At 36.0% G+C, this 21,500-nt stretch overlaps 2 protein-coding genes and 1 pseudogene across 3 annotated transcripts; all 3 read right to left on the reverse strand.

Annotated features, from left to right (window-relative positions):
- Positions 1-2,874: 2,874 nt before the first annotated feature.
- Positions 2,875-3,702, reverse strand: LOC141691304 (uncharacterized). The gene is made up of 2 exons (XM_074496037.1): positions 3,243-3,702; positions 2,875-3,143 (listed from the first exon to the last, which is right to left on the reverse strand). Exons 1-2 carry the CDS (start codon positions 3,700-3,702, stop codon positions 2,875-2,877), a joined length of 729 nt encoding a protein of 242 aa, XP_074352138.1.
- LOC141691305 (cytochrome P450 CYP82D47-like) lies at positions 3,591-6,040 on the reverse strand (annotated as a pseudogene).
- LOC141692658 (peroxisomal nicotinamide adenine dinucleotide carrier-like) lies at positions 5,949-13,475 on the reverse strand. 2 transcript variants are annotated; one of them, XM_074497568.1, is made up of 11 exons: positions 13,195-13,475; positions 13,010-13,090; positions 12,836-12,910; positions 11,967-12,097; positions 11,179-11,233; positions 9,437-9,538; positions 7,760-7,805; positions 7,561-7,589; positions 7,366-7,434; positions 6,757-6,811; positions 5,949-6,381 (listed from the first exon to the last, which is right to left on the reverse strand). In XM_074497568.1, the coding sequence occupies exons 1-11, from the start codon at positions 13,273-13,275 to the stop codon at positions 6,191-6,193; spliced, it is 915 nt and encodes a 304-aa protein (XP_074353669.1). In that variant the 5' UTR covers positions 13,276-13,475; the 3' UTR covers positions 5,949-6,190. The 2 variants fall into 2 exon arrangements, with proteins under 2 accessions (XP_074353669.1, XP_074353668.1); XM_074497567.1 differs by having other exon boundaries at positions 7,561-7,671; positions 7,737-7,805; positions 13,195-13,474.
- Positions 13,476-21,500: the final 8,025 nt, after the last annotated feature.

The following is a 21,500-nucleotide window of genomic DNA, read 5'->3' on the forward strand; positions in this document are numbered from 1 at the left end:
TATGTCTGCCCAACTTAAAGATCTGTCGGCCAAACTGCGAAGGATTGGGGGAATGACGAGCATGGATGTTGGGAAGAAGAAGGTTGGAGAGGGTGATGATGCGGCCCGGAAGGCGGCGCCGTCTCGCCCGGGGAGGACAACAATCGTGATCAACGAGCCCCGGGCCGAGGACGTGCAGCAGGGGAATGTGATAAGAGTTCCAGCACCTCGAAAGAGGAAGAGCGCCCCCGTGAGTTCCGGGGACAAAGGTGATGATGTGTCTGAGGTCCCGGTTTCGAAGAAGGCTGCTGTTGACCTGGCCCCGGACACTCCGGAAACTTTGAAGGCCCTGCTTGCAAGTTTCACCCCGGAGGCTCGCCGGAGGGAGTTGTTTGAGAATTATGCTAGCACTTCGGAGAGGAAGAAGTACAGGAAGGAGCCCCTCGACGACTTCCTGGTCGGGCTTCAGGAGGATATCACTGCTGTAAGCTTTTTCCTTACTTGCCCTCTTCTTGTGTTCTTGTAGTCATGTTACCTAATTCCTATTTATACTGTTTTCAAGCTAACTCCCGGGTTGCTGGACTGGTTTGCATAACCCGGAGCCTTCAGGCGAAGGCTGATGCTGCCGAAGTCTACAAAATTGAATCCGAGCGGCTATCCCGGGAGATCCAGGAGTTGAAGGAGGCCAGTGCAAGGGAGGCTGCTGCTCATAAGAAGATTCCAGACGAGATCCGGGAGAGGCAGGACCGGGCTGAGGCTTCTGTCCGGGAGATGAGGGTTGAAAATCAGAAGTTGAAGGATGATCTTGCCGCCCGGCTCACTCCCGAGGAGGTTCTGGCAGGGTTCCGGGGCACTCCCGCGTACTTCGAAGAGCTGAATGACAAAGCGCTGGAGAAGATCCAGATCTGCTGGAATGTTGCTTCGAAGTATCTCGGCGAAGAGCCTCATGGTACAATAGACGTCTTCTTGGAGAAGTATATAGAAGAGGAGACCCGTTTGGAGCAGGAAAAGGAAGCTGTCCGGGCAATGGAGTCCGGTGTTGGGACGTCCTGCAATGTTCCCTCCTTCTCCGGGTCGCCACTTGCGGAACAGCCTCCCGTACCAGAGGGTAATCCAGAGCAGCCTCATTCGCCTCCCGCCAATGATAATCCCAGATCACCCCGTGGCCTTCTCCTTGCTGGGCCCGGACTCAAACTCCTTTTGGACAGCGACGGCGGCGGCGTGCGGTGTAGCTGTAGGGTGGGAACCTACAAAACAGAACCGGAGGGGGGTAGCGTCCCCGCGGCACCTCCGGCGTGAGATGAGAAAGGGTTTTTTAGGAGGAGAAGGGGGGCAACGTGGAGATTATGTGAATATATTTGTGAGGAGTACGTGTGTGCATGTAAGTATAGGTGAGAGAGAGAGTATGTCAGATTGTAACCTGTAACCTTCCTTCTGTTCTACCTTTTATAGGCCTCCTACTAGGGTTTAAGGGTTTGTCCCTTTTCATCTGGACCGTAGGTTGGCCTTTTGGACTGTAGGGCATCTGGACGTCTGGGATGCGTCAGAGTACTACCATATCCGGACCGTAGGAACGTCTTGGATCTCGGATACCTGGACGGTGGCGATGCAGCCACGTGTCCTGGGCTCCTCAAGGTCAACGCTGAATCCGTCAGAGTACTGCTAGATCCGGACCGTAGGAATGTCCTGGATCTCGGGAACCTGGACGGTGGTGATGCCGGCACGTGTCCTGGAATCTTGTATTTTGGGCCCTGGGCCTCTTCACTAGGGCCTGAATTGTTATGGGCTATCATAGCTCTAGATTTATCATCCAATAAGATAAGAAACATATTATAATTGTCATGAGTGGTGTACCAATACGTTCCCCATAAATCAGCGTGCACAAGATCAAAAATACAGTCACTTTTATGTAATACTGACAAGAAATACCAGCATGTGCTGCTTGGCTAGATAACAACTATCACAAACATCTGTCATCTTGGTTTGAATAGGAACTGATAACATTCTGAGTATTTTAGCACGTGTGGCCCATTCGAGCATGCCAGATATCACTATTTCCGGTACGAGCAGCAAAAGTACAACTTTGAGATACACCAGGAAAGGAGACTGCATTTGTACCATTCATAGCTTTATGATCATCAGCTTGTAAGATGTAAAATCTGTTCTCCTCCCTAGTCCCTCCCAATTTCCAGAACCTTCATCCGGGCAGGGTCCTGAATATAGCACGTATCAGCCAAAAAATGAACTTGATGAGAGGTATCTTTTAGCAATTTAAAAATGGAGAGCAGATTATATGTAAAAGATGGTACACAAAACACATTTGTCAAGGTCAGACACGGATTACCAACATGAGTGATGCTAGAAGTAGCACCATTTGGTAACTGCAAAGTAGTATCACAAGATTGCACATTGTGAAGCAAGTGCAAAAACGGAGTTATATGATCAGTAGCACATGTGTCAACGATCCACCTGAAGGCCTATGTACATGACTAACAAAATGTCCTGTCGTACCTGCTATCTTAACAGTTAGATGGTTGAGGATGCCAGGGCACAGAGGAAGGAACTTGAGGAAGACCAGTACTAGAGGGACTTGTAGCATGAGAATCAAACATATTTTTCTGAAGCATTTGAATTAAATGCCTACATTGTCCCTCAGAAAGATTGAAATTATCCGATGAAGTATGAGTAGTACTGCCAGAAATCATAGATTCCCCATTATTAACAGTAGAAGTACTGGCCACCACAAAGTTTGTTTCTTTTAGAAACCCCGGCTTAGGTTTTGGCTTTCCAAACAACTTATGCCATGATGGATAACCATGAATGCAATAGCATTTATCACAGAAATGGCCACTCATGTGACAGTAATCATACACAACAGAACTCTCTGGCGCTTTCTTAACTCCATATGACGTTCTTTGTTCCCTGAAACTTATTATTAGGATAAGCTTTTAATGTCATGGCCATAGTTTCAGAACTGAAGCCTCCACCATCAAAGTTTTCTCTCTGCTTTTCTTCTTGTAGCAACATACCATAACTCTGGTTCAAAGAAGGAAGTAGAGTCATCAATAAGATCTGACCTCGAATACCAGTAAAAGAATCATTTAAGCCCATCAAAAATTGAGTGAGTTGAAGATTCTGATCAAACTCAGCAAGTTTGCCATTATCTGTACATGTACACAGGTTGCAGACACACTTTGGTTTAGTGAGAAGACACTATAATTCATCATGAAGTGTTTTGAACTTAGTAAAGTAGGCCGAGATACTCAAAGTTCCTTGAGAAAGGTGTGCAATCTCCTTACGTAGATGAAACAGTTTCTGTACATTACTTTGAGCAAAACGTACATCCAAGTCCAACTGAATCTCTCTAGTAGACTGAATATACAAAATGTTGTTACGTATATCTTCTGATACAAAATTCAGAATCCAAAACATGATCATATTGTTACAACGATTCCAATACATCAACAGTGGAGAAGTAGATGTAGGTTTGACATAGGTACCATCTACAAAACCTAACTTAAGTTTTGAGGATAGTGCTATCTCTATTGACCTATGCCATTGATTATAGTTATTTTCAGTCAACACTATACCAATTATCTGCATACCAGGACTATCAGAAGGATGAATGTAATATGAATGATTACAATTTATAACAGCACTAGTAACATTAGTTGTACTAGTAGATCCAATAGTTGCAAATTCATACGTTGCTCCAGTAGTCATAATCGCACTTGTCAATTGACAATTCTGAGGCTTAAATTGCCAATAAACCCTAACTTTACACAGATACGCATAGAGATATCAATTTCGATCAGTTAAGAACACAAAACACTTATGAACAATATGATTTGACAACGCTGTAACTCAACTTTGTGATTCTGTTTATCGTTGTTTGTAACTGAGGCAAAAAACGAAGGAGATAGAAACAGTAAAACCTGATAATTCGATGATCTGTGATATTCGGAAGTATTGGCAGCAAATCGAAGCGTAATGATGATTAACGCAGCTCTGATACCATGTTAGAACTCTTAATCTTCATCATACTTTCATCAAACAGTTCTAAGCTAATTAGTTATGAAACAGAAAGAGATCATGAATGATAAATAGAGAGAGAATGAGATGTTATATATGATAATATTGATTAAGTTCCCCAGTACAGCAGATGAGCCTTATATACAGGCTCTAAAATGAGAGAGTTTATTACAAGAGGTTGTTACAAAAGTCAGCTTAACAGAGTCAACACAACTAGCCTGCACTAGCCTTACCAGTCTTGCTAGTCTCACTAACATTACAGCTTGAAGGGAGGTGTCGATTATAGGTAAACTGCAGGAGTGGCAGTCGTGGTCTGAGTGTAACCTCCAGTGGAGTTGCTTTTGGGTTGGTAATTCGTGCACTTTCAGTCATATCAATGTGTGAGTTTAAGACGGTTCCCAGTTCAAATCCATGAAGCAATTGAGCAAGTGTCAAGTGCAGGTTCTGAGTCGCAAATGTGATTCCAGGGCATGACCTTCGTCCTGATCCGAATGGTAAAAGTTCAAAATTCTGAACCCAAATGTCCACATTGACATTTTTTTGCAGGAACCTGTCTGGTTGAAATTCTAGAGGGTTAGACCAAACTTTTGGGTCACGATGCATCTTCCACAGGTTCACAACTAGCCGTGTGCCTACAGGAATGTTAAATCCTGCCACTGTGCAATCTTCCATAGCTTCGTGTTGGACATAGTGGTGCTGATGGATATAATCGAAGTGTCTCCTTGACAATTGCTTGCAAGTAGGTTATATTCTTCACATCTGATTCCTTTACTTGGCGATCTCTTCCTACATACTTGTCCATTTCATCTTGTGCTTCTTTAGTACATGAGGGTTGTTAAGTAGTAGTGAGATTGCCCACATAACTGTGGCTGATGTCGTATCATAACCACCTAAGATAAGAATCTGCAAGCAAATTAATAATAACAATATTTGTGTGAGCAAGTCCGGTTTTAGCTTATAACTCTAGGTATAACCTTTCTACACGAGAAAAACGTACTTAATCACTGTTTGTTTATCACAGAATGGATGAACATTAAAACAAATTCTTCTTTCCCGAGACGACTAACAACCAAAGATAACATAGATTGATATAGGCAGAAACAGGTGTATATGAAATCCAGGGAATCTTGCATAACTTACTAGATTGATATAGGCAGAAACAGGTGTATATAAAATCCAGGGAATCTTGCATAACTTACCAAACAAGTGCCCTTGATGGCAGCATCGATGTCAGTGTCAGGAAACTGGTTACCGTCCACGGCAGCATGACATATATAAAGTCTTCCTCCAAGTGATTAATGCTTTCATTTTTCCTTTTCTGGTGATGCTCCGTTAACAAGCTTCCAACCACGAGACCAATCTCTTCTGCTGTCTTCTTCATTTTTCCCTTGTATCCTTTTAATGTATCTATCCAGCTTAGTAAGTGAAGTGCATCAGAAACCATAAACAGTCCCGCTAAGTGCATGAAATCTGCCATGGCCCTTTTGAAATCGCCTCGACTCTTCATTACTATGCACACCAGTACCAGAATAGTTCTTACCTGCCACTATCCTGACCAAAATATTTGGTTGTTAAATCTCCAAACTTTTCCTTCATTTCCATTTCTCATATAGTCATATAGCACCTTGATGAAAATTTTGACCTCTGATTCCCAAACATGTTTGAGCATATCTAGTCTACGATTGGACGGAAGCTCAAACTCTGCTGTTATATCCCACTACTTTCCAACCAGAGATTCTGGACAAGTCAGATGCTAGGTACGGCGAGCAATTTTGGTGCATTTTTCTTCCCAGATGATATGTATAGTTCAAGATCGAAAAAGTCTGCATTCTTAAGCACTAGTATTACTACAGTAGTTTTATATCATATCATCATCAATTATTTTGATGTATAAAAAAATTGGTAAGTGATTAAAATTAGAAAATAATTTTTATGAGTACATTAACAATTATATTTAGATTAATAAAAATTAATACCAACAAAATAATACATTCTTCCTACACCTGTACTGTCTCAATTGGCAACACATGTCTGAACCACTAATTATTTCTGCCTGCGGCTTTAAAACTTGTATATTTGATACAACAATTCAATAATACAACTTGTTCTGAAAATTTATTATCGAAATTCACTGCTACTGCTATTTTTTCTACTTCGCATACCACAAGATGAACTACAATCACGAAGTCTTGGATCTTAAACTCACCGAATTCTTCATTAACAACCACCTAGCCCCGTTAACAAGTTCTTCCTTAATCATGAACAGAACTGCCGCGGAAAGAACACTCTGTACAACTTTTGTGCCCATTCCCTTGTAAAAACCACTGAAGCCTTCATACTGTATCATCTTCATTACAGCATCCAGAGTACCTAATATTTCATACCACAACCTTACACATGGTCTATAGATGGGAATAAATTTGAAAAAAAATACATAGGACGCAGATAACAAAAGAGATTGGCATCTTTAGCACTACATCAACATTGAAAGCCAATAGTTTATTGATAACTGAATCCGAATTATTCATCAAAATAACTATAACTGAGTACTTATCCTTTTATCGCTTTCCCCCGGCTGAATAACTCATTTTATGTGAATGTACTTTCGAATAGGATTCACTGCTAACTTGAGTAACACATCATCTCTAATATGCATATTAACTTCTAAAATTGTTATGAGTACCGGTCTTTGCAATGACTAATTCAGAATGATCAGCACAATAAAATTTGCTCTAGTTCACTAACCTTTATAATGATACTTTTTATCTCCACCAGTAACTTGCTTTGTTTGAAGCCTCGACTGCATAGACAATAAAGTGGTGAAATGCAAAACAAGGAAATCACACTAGTAAAAGATTAAAAACCCATCCACACAAATATGGTCTCATATAATTGCTGGATTTAAGACCATATTTGTTCAATTGAATATGTTAGTTTTTTAAGCCTGAGCATTTATATATGATTCATGGTGTGTTAAAAATTATCATTTGCGTAATCATTTTAATAAGGTCAGATCAGATAGATATTTACTATTTCTTTACTTGTACTTCAATAACTATATTTTGGAATAAGTATAAATTTCTGAAGCGAACACTTGGGCCACTTATTTACTCGGATGATCTCATGTTTGAAACCCCCAACCCCACCCAAATACCTATACGTGTTTCAACTCTTAAGAAGTTATAGTCGTTGATTTAACACAAAAATGTCACTCATTAAAAGTTCAGCTGTTTTTACAGCACCCATGAAAATACTTCAGTGCTGCCTCGGGTCTTTTGGTGTAACAAATTTGGAATTTTCTTGTGATAAGAAACTCATAAAGAAACAGAGCAAGTGATATTACTAGGCACTAACCTTCACAACATTGAGTGGATATGTGACCACTGTTGCTCCGAGTTTGGCCAAAGCCCCCAACAGAAATATCTACTAAAATAATAGGTGTTAAGCACTTGCAGCCATATTAAAGTGGTGGTCAGTAATATAGAGTTGCCAAAGTTAAAATATAATCAACTTGAAGAAAATATCAGAACTCTGAGATATAGCACTTACCTCCAAAGCAGTTACACCTCTTGCCCCATCTTTACTCAACAAAGCACGATGTCGTTTTAGCTTCTTTAAAAGAATTTCATAAAGCATAAACTGTATGGAAGGATTGCTCACCTGCAGGTAAAATAAAGACAATCAGTGACCGAACTGCAACATGTATGGTGTCACTCTCCACGTACCATAATCAATGTCGGTAAGACACCTTTCCAGAATCCCCAGATTCCAGCTTCAGCATAGAGTTCCTGAATCTGCAAACAATAACTGTTATCTTATAAGTCAGGGTATACAATACTCATGTTATGAAGAATGATAGTGCATCATTGCACAGTGAAATTTAAAGAGTGCAAGTATTGCATGTAAATGAAGTAAGTTTAACTCATCCATCAACCTACATTGACTGGGAGCTTCACTGTCCAACTCTAAATGCTTTACACAGGCTTTCTAATCTTGAGAGCTCGGGCTATATGCTGGTTTCTGATTTTGGGTATGATAAGATTAGTAACTCGTGAACTACTCGCGATGCTTAACACGATGTGTAATGGTCAGGAGCGAGGCTTGTGAAACAAAGATGCATAACCAATCTATCTTTGCTCGCAAGAGACTAATGCAAGGTGATATATTGACATCTACCACACATGCATAGTATCGTGGTGATGTGGGAGCAGCTTAAGGAGTGCAGTGTATGGTAGCGAACGACCTTTTATAATGCTCATAAAAAGACGGACTAGGTGCCACCAAAAGGTGTTAAGGACACTAATGCTTAATGCTATCAGTAATAACGAACAAATTAGTTTTGGCTGCTGGAACTTTTGGGTTGTCAACAAGTATTATTTCACTAGTAAGAGCCAGAAGAATATGCAAGCTCTGCTCCATGATCATTGATCACTAAACCGGCATCCATCCTTAAGCTCTTTGTTGTGTGAAGTACTTTAATTTACTGTAATCTTATATTTTGGTGCTGGAATTATATCTTATACTCTCAGTTGCCCTCAAGTGACCATATATTTTTTCTCCATGAAACTACCAAGTCTTTGGCTCAATACCCTACCATGACTCTCAGTCTCATAGGTCTCTCTATTTAGTATCCAACTATCCAACATTACATCTTCGTCCCTCAAACCTAAAAATAAAGGTGACCACTGCCCACAAGGTCCTAACATTTTCGCTACACATTTCAATTTTTTCTGAAAAACAAAGTCAATATATATTGTATCATTAATGTTGTTACAAGTGTAACAAAATTCAAAGGTATTACTTGTGCAAAATTTTTTTATACAAAAATAGAAATAAAAAAAAAGGATCAAGTAGAGTTGGGAGCCAATGTACCCCTGGCAACTGACAAGTGACAACAACTAAGTTTCTGCATTATGCTACAGGGGACAATGCCAATTTACTCAGATATTTCATGAACATAAAATAAATGTATACTACTACTTTTAGATGTCTTAAACTCTAAGCAAATATAATTATCCAAGGTAAAGCAGTTGGAAGATAATTATACAATAATAGCTAGGCCTCCGTCGATGCTCTTATCCTGTGCTTCTACTTTCATGTGTTTCTTATAAATTCAATAAATAATTGAGTTAAGGATTTCTGTCAGTAATTGATACGGAAGATTTTTTGAAGATAAAAAGATGAAGATATTATAGGCAAAACAGACAAAAGAGACACAAGTATAGACTACCTTGACAGGACTATGATTTGCTAGAAGAAACTAGCTCAAAAAATGATTATAATAAGGCAGATTCCTTTAATTGTATATTTACCCTAGGAAAAATCTTTGTAAAAATATTGGTGCAGACTGCAGACAGTGCCAAATATAACCAGACTAAACTATTGTATTAAACCGATCTACATATAAATGCATGAAGATACATACCGCATGGCTACTTCCGAATCGAGGTGATATTACCATTGGAAGAACCTCTTCATCTGAAGCAATAGATTTAGTATGCTGAGGCTGAGACTTTTCCTTATGAGTCTGCATTACCAAAAATTCCAATAGTCAAGAACTGTGAATAGAATTATTATACATGTGTGGTCTTCGCAGTGACCATATATTAGAAGACATTAATTTCAACAGACAACAGTTGTACCCCACGAGAAATGCTTAATGACCAACTTAGATGCACAATAACTTTTAAACCACTAAAGGAGCAAACTACTATATATTTCAGGTATATGCTTGTTTATTCGTGCAATTAAGAGGATATAAGGTTTCCCTCTACCACATTAAAGTTTTATATAAATTTTTTACGTAACAAATGATAATACACTTCTTGAGGTCATCGTCGTCTTCTTCACCGTTTCTACAAAAATTCACTGTCTAACTTCTTCAATATTAGTATTTAAAGGTTGGTGTTTTTTCAATCTAAGGTTCTTTCTTGCCAATTCTTTGTTCTTTTTTGCTGAATATTTCTTTGATTCTGTTTGACATGAAGATGGAAAAATATACATTGATAATGACATTTCCCTGTGCCAAATCAACATCCACATATAAATAAAGTTGTTAAAATCCGAGCTAACAAACATTGGTCAAAGTTTCTTAAAAAAACTAACAGCATGTACCTTTTAATGCCTCAGGTGACTCACTTGAGAGTTGAGACAAATTTCAATGAGTGAGCCACTTGATACATATGCAATGAATCCTAAATTAATAAATTAACCTATTACTAATGAGGACAGCCTAAGGAGCTTTCTCCTCAAATCCTTTGAGAAGCACTTTATGGAATTTTGGTATCCTTCGTACTTTGTCAAGCATGGTACCAGAAAAATATTATATATCCAATATGATTCAAATTAACAAAATTATAATAGAAATGACTAAATTTGGTGTTTACTAAGCCTCTTCTCCCACGGAACAAGTGCTTCTTTGGTTGCCTTTCCAATATCCCATGTATTTCAACTTTCTAGAAAGTACCTATTGATGATGTTATTTGTTTTCACAAAAATAACGAAAGTGCAACTTCCAAGGAAGTGTCAATAACCATTATAAGTGGGAAGTTACTTACCAAGTATACTTAAAATTCCTATCAATTTAAATGTCTATATCAACAACCAAACAACTTTTCCCACTTACTAGGAATTTTAAATATCAGGATATTAGTACTTCCAATAGGAAGTTACTTCCCATATGCAACCAAACAAACACTAAATCTCCTTTCTTCATTACTTTTCTTTACCCTCAATTCAAAATTTGAACATATGACATGATGCACTTCCACATCCATTTTGAAGTGCTGGCAAATAGTCTCTTTGAATTTTGAGATGCTTGCTAAATATATGAATGAGGTTATACCAACTATAATAAAGATTTGTAATTTCCGAACTGATGATAAAGAATAAAAATCTATATAGTTATTTACTTATGTAAGCATGTGTTTTGTTTTGCGCTTCAGTAGCCCTTTGTAATTTGATAAGCTTTTTGCATTTAACAAACAGCACCAGTATAATCACCAAAATCACTTTAATTGAGCTAGATATTTCATTTTTGATTAAAGTAGAAATGCAACCATATAAGTGAACATGAGTACATGACAGTTTTCAAATTTAAGCCTTGTGTAGATTAAAAGACACAAGTAGACAACATTTATGTGAAGAGACTAAGGAGAAATTTCTTACTTGCATACGAGTGACAACAACCCATATAGGATTATTCAGAAGTACATTTATACACCTACAAATATGACACCATGAACATTTTGTCAGTGAAACAAGTGTATGAAGCTCAACTAAGGTTCGGTAAGGTCTGAATCGTTTTGCAGTAATTCATTTTTTCATGTTTCTTAAAAGACAAATGCACAAGAACAATGGTGTGGTAGTCTTTTAGAAGTAGAATTTTGTGGCCATGGTTTCCGGTCATCCGGATGGAAAAAAGAGACAACAGCGCAAAACAACAGAGTGAAGGTACAAACTGTTAAATCTACCAAGAAATGAGAACATTGTTTCACCAATACAAAACACCTAGACATCAGCAAAGGCTTATGTGAGAGTGTAAAAAATGAATCCAAAAAAAATATACCATAATTGCAAAAAAAAATCATTTATCTAAAGACTAATTATTGTATAATGGATTCTGAAAACTTCATATAGGTTGTTGTAGCTTAAACAAATGAAGATGTACACAGGGAAAGTGTCTATACTCTTTCCGTTAATATAAATAGTCTGGACAATATATCAGAGTACTTGTCAAAAAGACTAAATGATTTGTAAATGTAGAACATGCAGTACATCGACTAGGTATCTTGTACAGACACAAGCATTAATATCAGCATTGGCAATGTGAAGCATTTCGGCGAGTAAATTATATAAAATATAAATAATAGTAAATCCCCAATACCAGGAAATAATACTAATACAATGAACTAGTTCTTTAAAGGCTTTGAGTTAAGCAAAAATTTGTTAATCACCCAGATAAAGCAGCCACAACAAGTGATGAGAATATTCCAACTGTTCCATCACCAAGACCTTTTCTCTTACGTTCAAGCGCAGTTGCTTCAGCCTTATCCCTAAATATTTGATAGAAATAATAGTAAACACCCTGTATGAAGAAATAATTCAGAAGAAAGCCAAAAAGGTAAATTAGAAACTGAAAAAGTAATGGTCAGCGAGAAGATTCTATATATATTGAAACATACATGATTGATAATTATTGAACTGAAAATTTTTGCTTTTCACAAAATGCAAAAGTTTAATATATTATGTGAGAGCGAGAGACACATCCTAGCAATAAATAATCCATGCTTTAAAGTCTACAAGACGTCAATCAAGAACCAACTTTCACCACAACAGAAGTAAGGATCAAAATATATTTAGGTGCATCTTGAGTTGCAACCAATGACGCACTAGAGAGAAGCTGATACTACAGACTCACTAGTTGCAACCAATGACGCACTAGAGAGAAGCTGATACTACAGACTGTACAACAAAGAAAATACATACAATATCATTCTTAAAAATCGATTTGACAAACATTTTACACTGCAGAGGTGTGAGGTACTAATGTAGTAATTTAAATCACAAGCATCTCGATTTTGAGCCCTAAGTACTTTGATTATGTTTACGGTTATCACATATTAACCGCAGCAATAGGCCAACACAGTTTCACTGTTAGGCACGGCCATGTCAATGACTCAAACTACGCACAACCTTTCAAATGCACTAACCCTAACTGCATTCATAAACTCGTCTACGAAAAAAATTCCACTAATCAGCAGAAAATTATCTTCAGTAACATTTAAGCAACAAAACTTAACTTCCAATAACTCAAACAACGTACCTGAGATGTAGCGGTCCCTACTAGTGAAGGCTTCAATCCAGCATAGAGTCTCCCCCATCCCTCTTGCTTCACAACCTACATTGCCATAAAAAACACATTTTCGCAAAATATAATCTAAAACAAAAATACAAAAATTAAACTAAAAAATCAATAATAAATAAAAGTTACAAAGACCTGACACATTTGGTCTATAGTTCCAGGATGATCATTTTTCTCCCCTTCCAATTTTCTCTCCGTTTGTTGACGTGTATTTACCTTTTAATTACACAATTAAAATAAATAAATTAATCTCCATTAATTAAATACTGTGATCGATCAAATACATAGCGAAATGAGTGTTAAAAATTAGAGAAAAGTACAGTTTGGAGAGGATAGGTGATGAGCTGAGAGACGATCCCGCCGCCTGCACCGGCGAGTCCGTTGATCAGAGCGTCGGACATGTTTTTGATCGGAGAGAATTAGGGCTGTAAAATTAAAATTGTAGGGAGAGAGAGAGAGAGAGAAAGAGAGAGAGACGATCAGAGAGTTTGGTTTGGATGTATTGCGAAACAAAGTACAACAAAATTGAAATGCGTCGTTCGCTGTCGATGGGAGGGAGTGTCCCCACTTTTATTTGGTGTTCCGTTCAAGAAAGTGGAGTAATATACTTACTCTTTCACCGTTTCACGTTTGTTTTGTTTACATTCACGAGGGTGACATATTTCAAATAATTTTAACAAAAATAAAAATGTTATTTGTTTGTTCTTTATTGTAAAATTTTATTATATTTAGGATTGTATTCTCTCTGTCTCATTCATTTCAATACACTTTCTTTTTGAGATCTTCCATTCAATTCTATACATTTCAAAACTTACCAAAAAATTAAAAAAAATTATAATATAAAAACTAATTACTTTATTCAACTACACTAACTTATATATCCAGTACACTAACTTTATACATTTAATATTAATTGATCCTACCACTTTACCCATTTTATTTATTTTTTCTTACAATATTCCACTTTTTCTTCCCAAACCAAACGTATACAATTCAACGGGACGGAAGAAGTATAGGACTTTGTATTGCAATTGGTGTTTAAATACTATTAGAACAATGTAGTCATCTTCTATTTATGACTGTATTAAAAATATACTTATTATAATAATATGTAATCTTAACCGTTTATTTTTTTTATATTAGATTAACGGTTGAGTTTGTTTTAACAGTACAAAGATCGAAATTTTGGATAAGAAGTCCTTTAACCTTATTACAACCTTATTATTTAATATGCATAAAGGGATTTTATCCAAATTTTTGGTGGTTATGGTCCCTGTACTACCAATTTAATAAGAACTATCTTTAAATAAATTGATCAAAGTTGTTGGATCTAAAATAAAAGAATATTTTATAACGGAGATAAGTATAAATTCTAAATTGAATAGAATATCCTACATTTTCAATGATTTAAATAAAAAAGATGAAGACATCTTAGACGGAATAGAATAATAATACAAAATTCGTAATTATTTTTTCTTCAATTTATGAATAACATTTGTTGAGGAAAATTTTAAACCTTTTTTGAATTAAACATTACTTTGTGAGCTTTGTGTGGGCTGTAAAATCGTCAAAATTTGATTTACACAACTTAAGACAGAGCTGAAATAAAAGCAAACAAAACTCGGCAAAAAACTTTTGTTTGAACTTTAATATGATTTTTTTTACTATTTTAAATTGATAAATATTTTTTAAATAAAAAATAAATATTCGTGCATTGCACAACGAATATAAAAAATTTGGTAGTCGGTTAATGGTTATCATACTTGTTTTATATAATACACGAGATTGATTTTGAAATTATGTTCCTCATGCTACTTTTATCGAAACCTGAATAGCCTATAGAGGCTATTCGTTCATTATTGTAATGGCCTTTAAAGAAGACAAAAATAATATGCATTATTCACCCCACTTCAAACAAAATAATATCATTGGTCAAGATTAAAATAAATTTAAAATCAAACTAAGTATGATTAGTTTTATTTGGTCGGTACAATGAATTTCAGGCTAAAACAAAATAATAATTATTATTGATTCGACTAAGAAAATCTTATTATCGAACTGATAATTCATTGATCGGTATAATAGCGTCAGGTTAAAATAAAATAATATACACTATTCACCTAGCACTGTAAAACAGAATTATAATGAAAATAAAATTCGAACGGTTTAAACAAAAGGATACAATTCATATGAGTTAAACAAAAGTATACTATTGATCCGACTTTAAACAAAATTAAAATGAAACTAACTATAATTGATTGCATTTGATCAATATAATGGGTCTCAAGATAAAACAAAATTAAAATCAAATTAAATGTTATTATTATACTATTGACCGTTAGTATTTCTGCCCTAGAGATAACATTATAATGTTTTAGTTTAAGATATTTTGGTTATTAATATTTATGTTATATCGATTATTACCTTTATAATTTATTATATCTTAATTTACTGCGATATAAATGTTAGATTAATAAATTTTCTTTGAATATGATATGAATTCTATATCTCTATGTATGTAACTTAGAAATGAGATTACGATAATGGTATCAATATTCTTAAAGGTCCCTAGTCGAGTATTATTATTAAGGGACTATAATATTATATTAAGACTGGTGTGTTTGTTGCTTGATGATCACATCTCATTGATCATATGTATGGTAATACTAAGGTCAAAAATACGGGCAGATGTAAATGTACATGGTGTTGGACAGACCCAATGTGAGATTCAACATGTCTCTTGTGTCATAAGTAATTTTAACGTGATAATGATGTAATGGTCCTTAGACTTGAAATTGTTATATTTTTATATGAGAATTATTGTACTTTGATTGCATTAAAAGTTACCTTTGACCGGATAATGATAAAAGTGTATTTCAAGTATTTTATGAATTGTATGAGAAATATGAATGATCTAGAAAGGATTTAACCCTCCTAATTTTAGGAGTGATATTATTGGCCTCTTGTGTGAGCTAGACTATGAAATGCGTGGTCGAGCTCAAATACTGATTTGATGTGATGGTCTACTCATTGATAAAAAAATTGCATTAAATTATGACGAGGATGACATATTACATGCCTCTAGTTTAATCTATAATATATGGTTAAAAGGTTTATATTATATTGTACATTATTCACGAAATGTTTAATCGATCACTGTTAGGTAATGAATACAACACATGGGGTGAATATTTTTTGGATAATTTTAAGGCTTTTTAAATGTTTGTTAGTTGGTGAACAACGCAGATTAGAAATACAGTATTAATATGTTAACTGAAAATAAACACTGCACACAATATTTCAAAACTCACTTAATTTTCTATTAAAACCCAGCTAGTGTTTTGCTACAAATCTTGGGTTCTTTGTAAGTAAAGAACTCAGCTTCTTCCTTGAGAGAGTTACAAGAAATTCTAGATCTATTTGATATAATTAAAAGCAAAGGACCTGTGTTTACTTTATAGATAGTAAACACAGGTTTACATAACATGCAATAAGATGTATTAAATCCTACTTTAAGTTATCTCTAAAACTTTTCATTTCTGGCTTAGTGTATCTTTGCAAATCCTGTGAATCTATGACTTTCCTTTGTCAGTTAATCTTGGTCTTTGATCTTGTACTCTTCAAGCTGCTTTTGTAGACTTTTCAATCTAAGTGATTAGATCGTTTGTTGATTGATAATCTTGAATATTTAACTTGTCTGCATTTTGTACTTGAGCTTCATATCGAGATCTCCAGTTTGTTATAGAGAACTGACATCTCGAAAAGTATAATGGTTTATCGAGATCTCTTAGTTCTCTATGAATGTCTTTGACTTGTCGAGGTCTCTGAGTTCTCTATAAGTGAACTTGGCTTGTCGAGGTCTCCAAATTTCTGCATGAGGAAATGACTTGTCGATATCTCTGAGATCTCTATAAGCATATTGACTTATCGATATCTCGGAGATCTCTATTAAGAAAATTGACTTGTCGATATCTCCAATCTTCGTATCTTCATTTTGACTTGTCGATATCTCTGAGTTCTCTAATGATAATTTGAGTTGTCGATATCTCCAATCTTCATGTCTTCATTTGGCTTGTCAATATCTCTAAGACTTTTCTATAAGCTGTTTTGGACTTCTCGATAAGTCATTGTAGAGTTCTCGAATGACTTCTCTATATGACTTGATTTGTGCCTTGTAGATATCTTGACTTAAAACATTTTTCCTAAAACAGATTTATTCAACTCCAAGCTTCTTCACAATTTCTCTGAGGCATAATCTTCTTGATCTTCTTCCAGAGTTTATTCTCAGGCTTGAGACTGTTTACAGAAAAATACTCAAGTATAATCTTTGACATTTTTACAGACTCAAGTAATATGATACAAAATAGAGATATGATTATCATACAACTAATTCTTAGGATTGTCAATTTGACTTAGTCTTGTTATAGTACATGAATGTCTTGCGCAACAATCTCCCCCAACCTATGACTAACAAAATGAATGTCGCAGGTTGGTAGTTAAACTATTTTTAGATGTCACATTTACTTGTTTCTCGATTTTATTAAAATTCTTCTTTTCAGAAAAACATTTAATAATAGTAAAACAAATAATGTACTGCTATAAAAATATCAATAAAATGAATTCTTTAAATATTAAATGATCTAAAATCCATTTTATTGACAATTCATAATTTTATTCATAATCATACAATTATTATCATTTATTTGATAAAACTGTATTTTTATGATGTAAATTATGCTACAAATAAATCACAACTTTGATTTATTACTATTGAATCTTTTATCATTGAATTGATAAATTCTCAATTAATTAAACCAAAATTATGCTGCAATATTTTACTCATAACTTAACCAACAATGATTAAATTAATTTCAAACAATTTATAAATATAAGTGTGTTTAAATATTTATCAATTAGATACAATCACACAAATACTTGAAATACGAGAAGTAAATAATGACACATAAATCCAAATGTCCTCTGAATATTGACATTAAATAACAAGTAAATTTATTTGAGACAAATTGCAGTTATTGATTTCTAATTTGTTAATTAGAAAGATTTAATATCCAAAGTTCACTAACCAACTTAGAGAAAGTATTTTCATCAAGTGGTTTTGTGAAGTTGTCTGCAATTTGATCCTATGTGGGTACAAAATGTAATTCCACAGTGCCATTTGTGATATGCTCTCTGATAAAGTGATACCTGATATCAATGTGCTTTGTTCTTGAGTGCTGAACTGGGTTGTTTGAGGTTCCTATTGCACTTGTATTGTCACAAAATATTGGAATCTTAGATACAAACAGACCATAATCCCGGAGTTGGTTCCTCATCCATAAGATTTGGGCACAACAACTTCCAACAGCTATGTATTTAGCTTCAGCAGTTGATGTGGATACTGAGTGCTGCTTCTTGTTATGCCAGGATACCAATCTTCTTCCAAGAAACTGACAACTTCCTGAGGTACTTTTCCGGTCAATCTTACAACCTGCAAAATATGAATCTGTATAGCCAACTAGGTTAAAACCTGTACCCTTAGGGTTCCAAATACCAAGATTTGGAGTTCCCTTAAGATACCTAAATATCCTTTTAACAGCTATAAGATGAGACTTTTTTGGGCCAGCTTGAAATCTAGCACATAAGCATGTTACAAACATAATATCTGGCCTACTTGCTGTGAGATAAAGTAATGAGCCTATCATACCTCTGTAGCTTGTGATATCAACTTTCTTACCAGTTTTGTCCTGATCAAGCTTAGCGGTTGTTGGCATTTGAGTTTTTGCCGGAGTTGAATCTTCCGGATTGTATTTCTTGAGAAGTTCTCTGATATAGTTAGATTGATAAATGAATATACCATATTTCCTTTGACTCATTGTAATCCAAGAAAGTAGTTCAACTTTCCCATCATGCTCATTTCATACATATTCTGCATTAGCTTAGAAAAATCTCTTGCAAAGATCATCATTAGTAGAACCAAATATAATATCGTCAATATATACTTGAACTAATATCATATCAGATTTATGTATTTTATGAAACAGGGTTTTATCTATAACACCTCTAGTAAAACCGTTTTCAAGTAAAAACTCAGAGAGAGTGTCATACCATGTCCTTGGAGCTTGCTTAAGACCATAGAGAGCTTTGAATAGAAAGTACACAAAATCAGCCAGATTTGGATCTTCAAAACTTGGAGGTTGTTCCATATACACTTCTTCTTTAGCTCCCCATTCAGGAATGCACTCTTCACATTCATTTGATAAACTTTGAAATCTGAATGTGCTGCGAATGCCAGAAACATCCTGATTGCCTCAAGTCTAGCTACTGGTGCATATGTTTCATCATAATCTATAAACACAACGATATAAACTAATAAAAATACTTAATAAATAATGAAGTAAGTCACAAGAGTATTAAGGTTCAAAGCATAAAGAAAACTAGCATCCACTGTTACAACGAATTAAAAAAATCACAAGATAACGTATGCTTCCTCTTCTTCGTTGTTGTGTGCTAAAGCGGTCTTCTCGATCTTCTTGCCTTCGCTCTCGATTATCTTCTATATAGAAAACGTCTTCCAAGTTTGTTTATATAATAGCCCTAACGAACCAGCGCTAACAGAAGCCCAATATAACTCGAATTCTAAAAATCAGATTCTGAAAATCCGCACCCAGGCGGCCGCCTCCACCTTCAAGGCGGGCGCCTGCTACCAGGCGGTAGCCTGCTCTCATCAGGCGGGCGCATGCAACCCTTTTGAAAAAATTATTATTTTGCTTCTATTTTTGCTGAATTCTTCACACATCAACCCGGGACTGGTTCCAAGCACTTCCTTAGGCTTATTTTGATGAAATCACCCTATCTAAGCAGTTATACCCTGAAATACAAAAACACTCGAAAATGCGTCAAATACACAAAATACTCGAGTTCAAGACACCAATTAAAGCCGTTATAATACGTTCTAAGTGGTATAAAATGCCACTTATCACACCCCCAAACTTAAATCGATGCTTTTCTTCAATAGATGGTTTGAGCTTTCCCTCATCATTCTTGAGATCAGTATTTCCCAGAGATCCAAATGGCATGTCTAGCTTTCACTTCCAAGGAGAAGCATTCAGATATTGTAACTGCTCATTGCCTTCATCTTCTTCACTGTCAAAATCCCCCAATAAGACTTTTTCTAAGGCATCAGACCTTAACACATGATCAAGTTCTGAAATAACTACAGAATCGACCAAATCCACCTTGAAGCACTCCTCATCTTTCGTAGGAAATTTCATCGCATTGAACACATTGAATGTCACATCTTGATCTTGCACCCTCATAGTGAGTTCACCTTTTTGCACATCTATCAAGGTACGGCTTGTAGCCAAGAAAGGTCTTCCCAAGATTATGGGAATCTTCTTATCTTCCTCAAAATCCAGAATGACAAAATCTGCAGGAAAGATGAGTTTTTCCACCTTTACTAGCACGTCCTCCACGATGCCTCGTGGGTATGTAATCGAACGATCAACCAATTGTAGAGACATGTAGGTGGGCTTCAGATCAGGCAAATTCAGCTTTTTGAAGATAGACAACGGCATCAGATTGATGCTTGCTCCCAATCGTAAAGGCACTTGTCAAATGACAACTTGCCAATGGTGCAAGTAATGGTGAAGCTACCTGGATCCTTAAGCTTTGGAGGTAACTTTTGTTGCAGAATGGCACTGCACTCTTCCATTAGAGCAACGGTATCAAGATCATCCAGTTTCACCTTCCTTGAAAGAATACCTTTCATGAATTTCGCATAACTAGGCATTTGCTCCAGAGCCTCAGCGAAAGGTATGTTGATGTGAAGTTTCTTGAAAACCTCCAGAAACTTACCAAATTACTTGTCCAGCTTTTATTTTTGCAATCACTTAGGAAAAACTGGTGGAGGATAGAGCTGTTTCTCCCCTGTATTATCCTCATGCAGAATGTGTTCAACAGTAGTCTTCCTTGGTTCCCTCTCTTGCTCCTTTTGCTTTTCTTCTTCATCTGCAACTTCAACTTCTCCATATTTTTCTTTTTCAGCATCAGCAACTTTTCCAGACCTTAAGGTGACCGCTTTGACTTTCTCTTTAGCTTCCTTCCTGCCTGGCACTTCAGTATCGCTGGGAAGTGTGCCAGGTTGACGATTGAGTAAGGCATTGGCTATTTGTCCAATTTGGTTTTCCAAGGTCTTGATAGAAATAACCTGACTTTTGCACAACAGCTTTAACTCCTCGAAATCAGCACTAAAAGGTGGAGCAGCACCTCCTTGTTGAGGATATGATTGCCTTTAAGCAAATTGTTGAGGTTGCTGGAATCCAGGTGGATTAAACTGTTTACTTGCAGCTTGCTGATATGGTTGTTGAACAGCATTCTGATTATTGCTCCAGCTGAAATTGGGATGAGTTCTGTTATTAGGATGATAAGTAGCGGGCACAGGCTGCTGCGATCTCTGAAAATTGTTCATATACTGAACAGATTCATTAACAAGAGAACATTGATCTGTAGCATGAGAGCCTTCACAAAGCTCACAGACCATAGCTATTTGATTGACTCCATAGATGGCTAAAGAATCGACCTTCATAGACAGCGCCTATAGCTGCGCTGCAATAGCTGTAGCTGCATC

Source organism: Apium graveolens, chromosome 10 (genome assembly GCF_009905375.1).
Source record: "Apium graveolens cultivar Ventura chromosome 10, ASM990537v1, whole genome shotgun sequence".
Classification (NCBI taxonomy): domain Eukaryota; kingdom Viridiplantae; phylum Streptophyta; class Magnoliopsida; order Apiales; family Apiaceae; genus Apium; species Apium graveolens.